Source organism: Oncorhynchus clarkii, chromosome 9 (assembly GCF_045791955.1).
Source record: "Oncorhynchus clarkii lewisi isolate Uvic-CL-2024 chromosome 9, UVic_Ocla_1.0, whole genome shotgun sequence".
Lineage (NCBI taxonomy): Eukaryota > Metazoa > Chordata > Actinopteri > Salmoniformes > Salmonidae > Oncorhynchus > Oncorhynchus clarkii.
Window position 1 is genome coordinate 2,000,128 of NC_092155.1, and position 13,902 is coordinate 2,014,029.

Below are 13,902 nucleotides of genomic sequence, written 5' to 3' on the forward strand. Positions count from 1 at the left end.
ACCTCCTCTGTAGACAGTAGATAAAACATGATGTATTATGGGTACTAGAACATAAAGACAGACTACATACTCTCTATTCTGACCTTCTCTGTAGACAGTAGATAAAACATGATGAATTATGGGTACTAGAACATGAAGACCGACTACATCCTCTCTATTCTAACCTTTTCACATAAATAATCATTGAATCATGAGATTCATACAGTATATATTTTTAAGGAAAGTGTTTTAACTTAAATCAATGAAATACATGCAGTTGTTCAACTCACCCCTCTCTCTTATGACATTGTCTGTAGACAGAGCAGATACAATATGATGTATTATGGGTAATAGAACATGAAGACAGGTACAAAGACAGACAGTCAGACAGGAACACAGACAGACAGACAGACAGACAGACAGACAGACAGACAGACAGACAGGAACATAGATAGACAGACAGACAGGAACATAGACAGACAGACAGACAGGAACATAGACAGACAGACAAACACAGACAGATACAAAGGAACATAGAAAGACAGGAACACAGACAGACAGACATACAGGAACACAGACAGACAGACAGGAAATAGACAGACAGATATATAGGAACATAGACAGACAGTCAGACAGACAGACAGACAGACAGACAGGAACATAGACAAACAGACAGGAACAAATATAGACAGATGGACAAGAACATAGACAGACAGACAGACAGACAGACAGACAGACAGACAGACAGACAGACAGACAGGAAAATAGATAGACAGACAGACAGACAGAAGACAGACAGACAGACAGACAGGAACATAGACAGACGGACAGGAACACAGACAGACCGACCGACAGACAGACAGACAGACAGACAGACAGACAGACAGACAGACAGGAAAATAGATAGACAGGTACACAGACAGACAGACAGACAGACAGACAGACAGACAGACAGACAGACAGACAGACAGACAGACAGACAGGAACATAGACAGACAGGAAGATAGACAGGTACATAGACAGACACACACTACTTACTCAGCTCTCCTTGTAGTCCATCTGGTGTAAAAATGAAATAAAGATATTGAGATAGTGATAATTAAATAATCATTGAATCAAGAGATATATACACTACATGACCAAAAGTATGTGGACACCTGCTAATTGAACATCTCATTCCAAAATCATGGGCATTAATATGGAGTTGGTCCCCCTTTGCTGCTATAACAGCCTCCACTACTCTGGGAAGGCTTTCCACTAGATGATGGAGCATTGCTGTTGGGACTTGCTTCCATTCAGCCACAAGAGCATTAGTGAGGACTCCCTCTCTCTCTTCTCTCAGAGGACCTGAGCCCTAGGACCATGCCTCAGGACAATCTGGCCTGAGGACTCCTTGCTGTCCCCAGTCCACCTGGTTGTGCTGCTGCTCCAGTTTCAACTGTTCTGCCTGCGGCTATGGAACCCTGACCTGTTCACCGGACGTGCTACCTGTCCCAGACCTGGTGTCGACTCTCTAGAGACAGCAGGAGAGGTAGAGATACTCTGAATGATCGGCTATGAAAAGCCAACTGACATTTACTCCTGAGGTGCTGACCTGTTGCACTCTCTACAACCACTGTGATTATTATTATTTGACCCTGCTGGTCATCTATGAACATTTGAACAACTTGGCCACGTTCTGTTATAATCTCCACCTGGCACAGCCTGAAGAGGGCTGGCCACCCCTCATAGCCTGGTTCCTCTGGTCTCCACTGTACAGCCAGTAGAGGACTGGTCACGCCTCAGAGACTGGTTCCTCTCTACACAGTAAAGACAGTAGAGGACTGGTCACCCCTCAGAGCCTGGTTCCTTTCTACACAGTACAGCCAGTAGAGGACTGGTCACCTCTCATAGCCTGGTTCCTCTCTAGGTTTCTTCCTAGGTTCCTGCCTTTCTAGGGAGTTTTTCCTAGGCACCGTGCTTCTACATCTGCATTGCTTGCTGTTTGGGGTTTTAGGCTGGGTTTCTGTACAGCACTTTGTGACATCGGCTGATGTAAAAAGGGATTCATAAATACATTTGATTGATCAGTTGATGCTGGGCGATTAGAACTAAGGGGCCTGAACCATGAAAAACAGCCCCAGACCATTATTACTCCTCCATCAAACTTTACAGTTGACACTATGCATTGGGGAAGGTAGTGTTCTCCTGGCATCTGTCAAACCCAGATGGTGAAGCGTGAGTCATCACTCCTGAGAACGTATTTCCACTAGTCCAGAGTTCAATGGCGGCGAGCTTTACACCACTCCAGGAGACGCTTGGCATTGAGCATGGTGATCTTAGGCTTGTGTGCAGCTGCTTGTCCACGGAAACCCATTTCATGAAGCTCCAGACAAACAGTTATTGTGTTGACGTTGCATCCAGAGGCAGTTTGGAACTCTGAAGTGAGTGTTGCAACCGAGGACAGACGAGGTTTACGCCCTTCAACACTTGGCGGTCCCATTCTGTGAGATTCTGTGGCCTACCACTAAACAACTGAGACATTTTTGCTCCTAGATGTTTCCACTCCACAATAACAGCACTTACACTTGACCGGGGCAGCTCTAGCAGTGCAGAAACTTGACGAACTGACTTGATGGAAGTTGGAACATAGACAGACAGACATGAACATAGACAGATAGACAGACATGAACATAGACAGACAAGAACACACACAAAGGAAAACAGACAGACAGATATATAGGAAATACATGCAGTTGTAAAACTCACCCCTCTCAATTTTGACGTTGTCTGTAGACAGAAGATAAAACATGATGTATTATGGGTAATAGAACATGAAGACAGGTACATAGACAGACAGACAGACAGGAACATAGACAGACAGGAACACAGAGAGACGGAAAAGAACACAGACAGACAGACAGACAGACAGACAGACAGACAGACAGACAGACAGACAGACAGACAGACAGACAGGAACACAGACAGACAGACAGGAACACACACAGACAGATATACAGGAACATAGACAGACAGGAACAGAGACAGACAGACAGGAACACAGACAGACAGATATAGAGGAACATAGACAGACAAACAGGAACATAGAAATACAGACATACAGGAACACAGACAGACAGACGGGAACATAGACAGACAGATATATAGGAACATAGACAGACAGACAGACAGACAGACAGACAGACAGACAGACAGACAGACAGACAGACAGATAGACAGACAGAAATGAACATAGACAGACAGGAACACATACACACACACAAGAAAACAGACACACAGATATATAGAAACATAGACAGACAGACAGACAGACAGGAACATAGACAGACAGGAACACAGAGAGACGGACAAGAACACAGACAGACAGACAGACAGACAGACAGACAGACAGACAGACAGACATGAACGTAGACAGATAGACAGACATGAACATAGACAGATAGACAGACATGAACATAGACAGACATGAACAAAGACAGACAGACAGACAGCTAGACATACAGGAACACACACAGACAGACAGACAGACAGACAGACAGACAGACAGACAGACAGACAGACAGACAGACAGACAGACAGATAGACAGATAGACACACATGAACATAGACAGACAGGAACACATACGAACACACAGGAAAACAGACAGACAGATATATAGGAACATAGACAGACTACATTCTCTCTATTCTGACCTTCTCAGTAGACAGTAGATAAAAAATGATGTATTATGGGTACTAGAACATGAAGACAGACTACATCCTCTCTATTCTGACCTCCTCTGTAGACAGTAGATAAAACATGATGTATTATGGGTACTAGAACATGAAGACAGACTACATCCTCTCTATTCTGACCGTTTCACTTAAATAATCATTGAATCATAAGATTCATACAGTATATATTTTTAAGGAAAGTGTTTTCACTTAAATCAATGAAATACATGCAGTTGTTCAACTCACCCCTCTCTCTTATGACATTGTCTGTAGACAGAGCAGATAAAATATGATGTATTATGGGTAATAGAACATGAAGACAGGTACAAAGACAGACAGTCAGACAGGAACACAGACAGACAGACAGACAGACAGACAGACAGACAGACAGACAGACAGACAGACAGACAGACAGACAGACAGACAGACAGACAGACAGACAGGAACATAGATAGACAGACAGACAGGAACATAGACAGACAGACAGACAGACAGACAGACAGACAGACAGACAGACAGACAGACAGACAGGAACATAGACAGACAGACAGACACAGACAGATACAAAGGAACATAGAAAGACAGGAACACAGACAGACAGACATACAGGAACACAGACAGACAGACAGGAAATAGACAGACAGATATATAGGAACATAGACAGACAGTCAGACAGACAGACAGACAGACAGACAGACAGACAGACAGACAGACAGACAGACAGGAACATAGACAAACAGACAGGAACAAATATAGACAGATGGACAAGAACATAGACAGACAGACAGACAGACAGACAGACAGACAGACAGACAAGAAAATAGATAGACAGACAAACAGACAGAAGACAGACAGACAGACAGACAGACAGGAACATAGACAGACGGACAGGAACACAGACAGACAGACATACAGGAACACAGACAGACAGGAAATAGACAAACAGATATATAGGAACATAGACAGACAGTCAGACAGACAGACAGACAGACAGACAGACAGACAGACAGAGAGACAGACAGGAACATAGACAAACAGACAGGAACAAATATAGACAGATGGACAAGAACATAGACAGACAGACAGACAGACAGACAGACAGACAGACAGACAGACAGACAGACAGACAGACAGAAAGGAAAATAAATAGACAGGTACATAGACAGACACACTACTTACTCAGCTCTCCTTGTAGTCCATCTGGTGTAAACATTAAATAAAGATAGTGAGATAGTGATAATTAAATAATCATTGAATCAAGAGATTTATACACTACATGACCAAAAGTATGTGGACACCTGCTAATTGAACATCTCATTCCAAAATCATGGGCATTAATATGGAGTTGGTCCCCCTTTGCTGCTATAACAGCCTCCACAATTCTGGGAAGGCTTTCCACTAGATGATGGAACATTGCTGTGGGGACTTGCTTCCATTCAGCCACAAGAGCATTAGTGAGGTCTCCCTCTCTCTCTTCTCTCAGAGGACCTGAGCCCTAGGACCATGCCTCAGGACAATCTGGCCTGATGACTCCTTGCTGTCCCCAGTCCACCTGCTTGTGCTGCTGCTCCAGTTTCAACTGTTCTGCCTGCGGCTATGGAACCCTGACCTGTTCACCGGACGTGCTACCTGTCCCAGACCTGGTGTCAACTCTCTAGAGACAGCAGGAGAGGTAGAGATACTCTGAATGATCGGCTATGAAAAGCCAACTGACATTTACTCCTGAGGTGCTGACCTGTTGCACTCTCTACAACCACTGTGATTATTATTATTTGACCCTGCTGGTCATCTATGAACATTTGAACATCTTGGCCACGTTCTGTTATAATCTCCACCTGGCACAGCCTGAAGAGGGCTGGTCACGCCTCAGAGCCTGGTTCCTCTCTACACAGTAAAGACAGTAGAGGACTGGTCACCCCTCAGAGCCTGGTTCCTTTCTACACAGTACAGCCAGTAGAGGACTGGTCACCTCTCATAGCCTGGTTCCTCTCTAGGTTTCTTCCTAGGTTCCTGCCTTTCTAGGGAGTTTTTCCTAGGCACCGTGCTTCTACATCTGCATTGCTTGCTGTTTGGGGTTTTAGGCTGGGTTTCTGTACAGCACTTTGTGACATCGGCTGATGTAAAAAGGGATTCATAAATACATTTGATTGATCAGTTGATGCTGGGCGATTAGAACTAAGGGGCCTGAACCATGAAAAACAGCCCCAGACCATTATTACTCCTCCATCAAACTTTACAGTTGACACTATGCATTGGGGAAGGTAGTGTTCTCCTGGCATCTGTCAAACCCAGATGGTGAAGCGTGATTCATCACTCCTGAGAATGTATTTCCACTAGTCCAGAGTTCAATGGCGGCAAGCTTTACACCACTCCACCCGACGCTTGGCATTCAGCATGGTGATCTTAGGCTTGTGTGCAGCTGCTCGGCCATGGAAACCCATTTCATGAAGCTCCAGACAAACAGTTATTGTGTTGACGTTGCATCCAGAGGCAGTTTGGAACTCTGTAGTGAGTGTTGCAACCGAGGACAGACGAGGTTTACTCCCTTCAACACTTGGCGGTCCCATTCTGTGAGATTCTGTGGCCTACCACTAAACAACTGAGACATTTTTGCTCCTAGATGTTTCCACTCCACAATAACAGCACTTACACTTGACCGGGGCAGCTCTAGCAGTGTAGAAACTTGACGAACTGACTTGATGGAAAGGTGGCATCCTAAGACAGTGCCACGTTGAAAGCCACTGAGCTCTTCAGTATGGCCATTCTACTGACAACGTTTGTCTATGGGGATTGCATGGCTGTGTGCTTGATTTGTGTTGCTGAAATTCAATCTACTAATCTACTAATTTGGACATTTACATTTAGGGGTGCACTCACTTTTGTTGCCATCGGTTTAGACATTAATGCCTGTGTGTTGAGTTATTTCGAGGGGACAGCAAATTTACACTGTTATACAAGCTGTACACACACTACTTTACATTGTAGCAAAGTGTCATTTCTTCAGTGTTGTCAAATGAAAAGATATACTCAAATATTTACAAAAATGTGAGGGGTGTACTCACTTTTGTGATATACTGTATATTTTAAGGCAAGTGTTTTCACTTAAATTAATGAAATACATGTAGTTGTGGAAGCACACAGACTTACCGTTGTCTTTTCTGAGCTCCTCTGTAGACAGAAGATAAAACATGATGTATTATGGGTACTAGAACATGAAGACAGACTACATCCTCTCTATTCTGACCTCCTCTGTAGACAGTAGATAAAACATGATGTATTATGGGTACTAGAACATGAAGACAGACTACATCCTCTCTATTCTGACCTCCTCTGTAGACAGAAGATAAAACATGATGTATTATGGGTACTAGAACATGAAGACAGACTACATCCTCTCTATTCTGACCTCCTCTGTAGATAGTAGATAAAACATGATGTATTATGGGTACTAGAACATGAAGACAGACTACATCCTCTCTATTCTGACCTCCTCTGTAGACAGTAGATAAAACATGATGTATTCCTGGTCCAGTATAGAACCTATCAGGTCCAATAGAGAACCTAACAGGTCCACTAGAGAACCTAACAGGTCCAGTGGAGAACCTAACTGGTCCAGTGGAGAACCTGTGGGAGAAAGATGTACATATAGGGAGGAACATAATACTGTAAGACAAGAGAAAGATACACTTAGAGTGCATTTGCCATTCTGGTAAAATGCATTGTCTATTGTATAGGACAGGAGGCCAGAGTAAGGCCATGAGAGTATAGGACAGCTGAACATTAAAAACAGACCACACTAAAGATAGAGGAGACACATAGTCTGCTGATCCTAGATAAGAACACACATACAAAAGAACGCATTAAGCTAAGTGCAGGGACAAAGCAAGCCTATAGAATAGAGGAATGTATATTATTTTTAGGACAAAGCAAGGGTCTTGCCACCATTATAATCTGACGAAAAACAGATATGGGCGTTATTGGGCGTGAACAAGCAGGAAGCCTGAACTAAAAAGATAATGGTAGGCAGAAGAATTAGGGGAAGTATGTTTATCTGCATATGGGTTGGACCCATATGCTATATGTGTATAAATACAGGAGCCGGGGCTTTGGGAAGCGGTGTGTGTTCCACGGACCACTCCGGCTTGCTATACTTTGTATTAAAAGCATATTTGATTTCCCAAGTTCTTGTAAGTGTCATATTTGAACCGATTAACCACGACAAACCTAACTGGTCCAGTGGAGAACCTAACAGGTCCATTAGAGAACCTAACAGGTCCAGTGGAGAACCTAACAGGTCCAGTGGAGAACCTAACAGGTCCAGTGGAGAACCTAACAGGTCCAGTAGAGAACCTAACAGGTCCAGTGGAGAACCTAACAGGTCCAGTGGAGAACCTAACTGGTCCAGTGGAGAACCTAACTGGTCCACGGGAGAACCTAACTTTAGGGGGGGCAGTGTTATGATTTCACGACAGGTCGTAAATTCCTTGCAGAGACTTTTCTCTTTGCTGGTCAAGCAGTACTGAGCGAGAGGATTTCTCTGTAGAACAAAATAATTATTCCCACCAACACTCCAACATCTGTAACCCTCTCACTAGCCTCGAATTTGACTCTCACGATATTACCTTCGGATATCTGAACAGCATTGGATATTAGGAGAGAAGGACATCTCCAATAAGAATCCCTGTTGTAAACTCGCTAGGGTGATGACAACTAGGGGATTAACTTCAGATAGAATGATGATAGATGTGTGTTATTATATAAGGATATGCTTTCCCATGCATTAAATGAAACTGAAACAGTAAATTACCACCAGACATCAGGTTCAAGATCTGTATTATCACATCTTCAATGCACCACATCAAAACAAATAAAAATAATAAACCCCAATGTGTCGTGCACAACCCATGTCCAAATTATTTCAAACTTGCTTAAACCTGTTGACGCGCTTTGTAGCTCAGAAAAATGACGACAAACATAAAGTCTCGAAGCACCCCACCGTTGTGGTTACTCACTACACGAAGATATTTCATCAGCGAAGTAGAGCATTTCCGTGCAGGTGTCCTCACAAGATCCAAGCACAGCTATCAATGCAGACAGTACTCCTTAGCAGCCACAGATATCCCATGGACACATGAACTCGTTAATCTTCCACAAGCATTTCTCTCCAGGTCTCGCACGATGCTAGGCTAACCTCGAGGCTGTCAAATACCTCCATAATGAAACGGTAGCTCCAGTCTCTACTAGGTCTCTCTTAATTAACAAAAACATTTGAATACCAACTCTATATACTTGGTTTTTAACACATCCAAAAGTAGATATTTAACAATATTTCCAAAATAAAGTATGTGGGAATGATCGGGGGGGGGCTCAAAGATGTCAAATTCATTTTAATTTTGTGATGTAAATAAGGATGATAGAATCTCTGAAAAGTGTACATTTCTGAGTTATGAGGTTTACATCTAATTGTTGTATCAAACAAATGACTAAGTAAGTATAGGAATATTTTTGAGAAGACAGAAATGTGATTTTAGTCTTTTAATAAGATAATGGTTTTTCATGTCTGTTGTACACTAACTAAGCCACGCCCCTAATGAGGTCAGAAGAGCGGGTCATTGCTATGAAACCGCCCATCCGGCCAGTGCTTAAAAGGACTCGCTAAGAATTTACAAACCAGAAAACGTGAGGACGGGGGTCCCTACTTTGAAAAGATCAGACAGCGTGGAGCGTTGGCTACATGGCTGGAAATGGTATAAACTCTGAAACTATCAATCACTACAGAAGAAGTGATAATTCCTAGAACACCGTCACTTTATCAGTCTGCAGCTGAAAACGTGCGTAGCCTAGGACGAGAATACCGACAACCGCGGAAGCATCTACTCTAACAGATCAACTCTAAGAACTACAGGTCGAAGTATCCATTCTAACCTTCTCACCACCACTACGTCCCCAGAAACTCTACAAAGGAAAATGGTGATCTCTACTCGGCAAACCAGAGTCTTACCTCCTCAACTCAACTATCGAAGCCAGCTACATGTAAATACATCCTTTTCTGGTATTTAGAATTCCAAGTATTTGTATTTCTGTGAGCAAATTTCGCTTACCAATGTCCGATAGACCAATTCGTTTGTCTCTTCCCCCCCGCCTCCCCTCTCTGAATCCATCGTGTTATAACCAAACTGTCCTGTTTCGTTAGTCCTCTAGGGACTGAATGTACTGTATGATGTTAGTATGTTTTAATTGTTAACATAGTGTTAATAAACTGTTACACAAGTGGTTTCACCAACATCAAAGAAATACACGCATGCAGATGTGCACACAGACTTTAACACAGAACTCACCATTCTGTTTTCTGACCTCCTCTGTAGACAGAAGACAGAGAAGATAAAACATGATGTATTATGGGTACTAGAACATGAAGACAGACTACATCCTCTATATTCTGACCTCTGTAGACAGTAGATAAAACATGATGTATTATGGGTACTAGAACATGAACACAGGCTACATCCTCTCTATTCTGACCTCCTCTGTAGACAGTAGATAAAACATGATGTATTATGGGTACTAGAACATGAAGACAGACTACATCCTCTCTATTCTGACCTTTTCACTTAAATAATCATTGAATCATGAGAATCATACAGTATATATTTTCAAGGAAAGTGTTTTCACTTAAATCAATGAAATACATGCAGTTGTTCAACTCACCCCTCTCTCTTGTGACATTGTCTGTAGACAGAAGATAAAACATGATGTATTATGGGTACTAGAACATGAAGACAGGTACATAGACAGACAGCAAGACAGGACAGGACAGACAGACAGACAGACAGACAGACAGACAGACAGACAGACAGACAGACAGACAGGAACATAGATAGACAAACAGGAACATAGACAGACAGACAGACAGACAGACAGACAGATAGACAGACAGAAAGGAACATAGATAGACAGACAGACAGGAACACAGACAGACAGACAGACAGGAACACAGACAGACAGAAAGAGACAGACACAGACAGACAGACAGACAGACAGACAGACTTGCTGTCCCCAGTCCACCTGGCCGTGCTGCTGCTCCAGTTTCAACTGTTCTACCTGTGATTATTATTATTATTTGACCATGCTGGTCATTTATGAACATTTGAACATCTTGGCCATGTTCTGTTATAATCTCCACCCGGCACAGCCAGAAGAGGACTGGCCACCCCTCACAGCCTGGTTCCTCTCTAGGTTTATAATCTCCACCCGCCACAGCCAGAAGAGGACTGGCCACCCCTCATAGCCGGGGTCCTCTCTAGGTTTCTTCCTAGGTTTTGGCATTTCTAGGGAGTTTTTCCTAGCCACCGTGCTTCTACACCTGCATTGCTTGTTGTTTGGGGTTTTAGGCTGGGTTTCTGTACAGCACTTTGAGATATCAGCTGATGTACGAAGGGCTATATAAATACATTTTATTTGATTTCAACTGAATAATGATTGAATCATGAGATTCATACAGTATATATTTTTAATGAAAGTGTTTTCACTTAAATCAATGAAATACATGCAGTTGTTCAACTCACCCCTCTCAATTTTGACATTTTCTGTAGACAGAGCAGATAAAATATGATGTATTATGGGTATTAGAACATGAAGACAGAGACTGGGACAGACAGACAGACAGACAGACAGACAGACAGACAGACAGAGACAGACAGACAGTGCAGACACACACTACTTACTCAGCTCTCCTTGTAGTCCATCTGGTGTAAAAATGAAATAAAGATAGTGAGATAGGGATAATTAAATAATCATTGAATCAAGAGATATATCCACTACATGATTAAAAGTATGTGGAGACCTGCTCATTGAACATCTCATTCCAAAATCTTGGGCATTAATATGGAGTTGATCCCCCTTTGCTGCTATAACAGCCTCCATTATTCTGGGAAGGCTTTCCACTGCTGTGGGGACTTGCTTCCATTCAGCCACAAGAGCATTAGTGAGGTCTCCCTCTCTCTCTTCTCTCAGAGGACCTGAGCCCTAGGACCATGCCTCAGGACTATCTGGCATGATGACTCCTTGCTGTCCCCAGTCCACCTGGTCGTGCTAAGCATCAATATAGAGACAAAGTAGAGTCGCAATTCAACGGCTCAGACATGAGGTATGTGGCAGAGTCTATAGTCAATCACGGATTACAAAAAGAAAGCCAGCCGACCCGCCGGCCCGCTACCACAACCTGTGGGCTCTCCTTCACCGTGGCCAACGTGAGTCAAACATTTAAACCTGTTAACCCTCGCAGGGCTGCAGGCCCAGACGGCATCCCCAGCCGGGCCCTCAGAGCATGCGCAGACCAGCTGGCTGGTGTGTTTACGGACATATTCAATCAATCTTTATCCCAGTCTGCTGTTCCCACATGCTTCAAGAGGGCCACCATTGTTCCTGTTCCCATGAAAGCTAAGGTAACTGAGCTAAACAACTACCGCCGCCCCGTAGCACTCACTTCCGTCATCATGAAGTGCTTTGAGAGACTAGTCAAGGACCATATCACCTCCACCCTACCTGACACCCTAGACCCACTCCAATTTGCTTAACGCTCACGCCTCAAACTCAATCATTAAGTTTGCAGACGACACTACAGTGGTAGGCTTGATTACCAACAACGACGAGACGGCCTACAGGGAGGAGGTGAGGGCCCTCGGAGTGTGGTGTCAGGAAAATAACCTCTCAATGTCAGCAAAATAAAAGAGATGATCGTGGACTTCAGGAAACAGCAGAGGGAGCACCCCCCTATCCACATCGACGGGACAGTAGTGGAGAAGGTGGAAAGCTACCTTGTCCCAGACCTGCTGTTTTTTCAACTCTCTAGAGACAGCAGGAGCAGTAGAGATACTCTGAATGATAGGCTATGAAAAGCCAACTGACATTTACTCCTGAGGTGCTGACCTGTTGCACCATCTACAACCACTGTGATTATTATTATTTGACCCTGCAGGTCATCTATGAACATTTGAACATCTTGGCCATGTTCTGTTATAATCTCCACCTGGCAGAGCCAGAAGAGGACTGGCCACCCTTCATAGCCTGTTTCCTCTGGTATAAATGAATAGAGTCTAATGGACAGTATATGGGTCATTCCTAGTTATATCCTGATCTAATACAGGACTAGTCTGAAGGTAACCTGGTATAAATGAATACAGTCTAATGGACAGTATATGGTTCATTCCTAGTTATATCCTGATCTAATACAGGACTGGTCTGAAGGTAACCTGGTATAAATTAATAGAGTCTAATGGACAGTATATGGGTCATTCCTAGTTATATCCTGATCTTTCTAATACAGTGCATTCAGAAAGTGACTTTTTCCACATTTTGTTATGTTACACAAACATTTAATCTCAATCTACACACAATACCCCATTATGACATCACAATACCCCATTATGACATCACAATACCCCATAATGACATCACAATACCCCATTATGACATCACAATACCCCATAATGACATCAAAATACCCCATAATGACAAAGCAAAAACAGGTATTTAAGAATGTTTGCAAATTAATGAAACAATATATAAACTGAAATCTCACACTTGTTTAGTGATGAGACATCAAGGACCAGTCAGAGATCAAGGACCAGTCAGACATCAAGGACCAGTCAGAGATCAAGGACCAGTCAGAGATCAAGGACCAGTCAGAGATCAAGGACCAATCAGACATCAAGGACCAGTCAGAGATCAAGGACCAGTCAGAGATCAATGTTAAACTCACCTTCCGTATGTTTAATATCTCTGACTGAGGGACTCTTAATGATGAGACATCAAGGACCAGTCAGACATCAAGGACCAGTCAGACAGCAAGGTTAAACTCACCTTCAGTACGTTTAATATCTCTGACTGAGGGACTCTTAATGATGAGACATCAAGGACCAGTCAGAGGTCAAGGACCAGTCAGACATCAATGACCAGTCAGACATCAAGGACCAGTCAGACATCAAGGACCAGTCAGAGGTCAAGGACCAGTCAGAGATCAAGGACCAGTCAGAGATCAAGGACCAGTCAGAGATCAAGGACCAGTCAGAGATCAAGGACCAGTCAGAGATCAAGGACCAGTCAGAGATCAAGGACCAGTCAGACATCAATGACCAGTCAGAGATCTAGGACCAGTCAGAGGTCAAGGACCAGTCAGATATCAAGGACCAGTCAGACATCAAGGACCAG

The 13,902-nt window shown here is 43.3% G+C and overlaps 1 protein-coding gene across 1 annotated transcript in view; it reads right to left on the reverse strand.

The window, feature by feature from the left end:
* LOC139417003 (butyrophilin-like protein 10) overlaps positions 1–13,902 on the reverse strand; it is a 137,012-nt gene that overhangs the window by 45,783 nt on the left and 77,327 nt on the right. The window contains exons 5-7 of the mRNA XM_071166235.1: positions 11,418–11,438; positions 7,181–7,317; positions 6,841–6,861 (exon numbers count right to left, since the gene is read on the reverse strand). Coding sequence (XP_071022336.1) covers positions 6,841–6,861; positions 7,181–7,317; positions 11,418–11,438 — 179 coding nt within the window. The remainder of the gene's footprint in view (positions 1–6,840; positions 6,862–7,180; positions 7,318–11,417; positions 11,439–13,902) is intronic.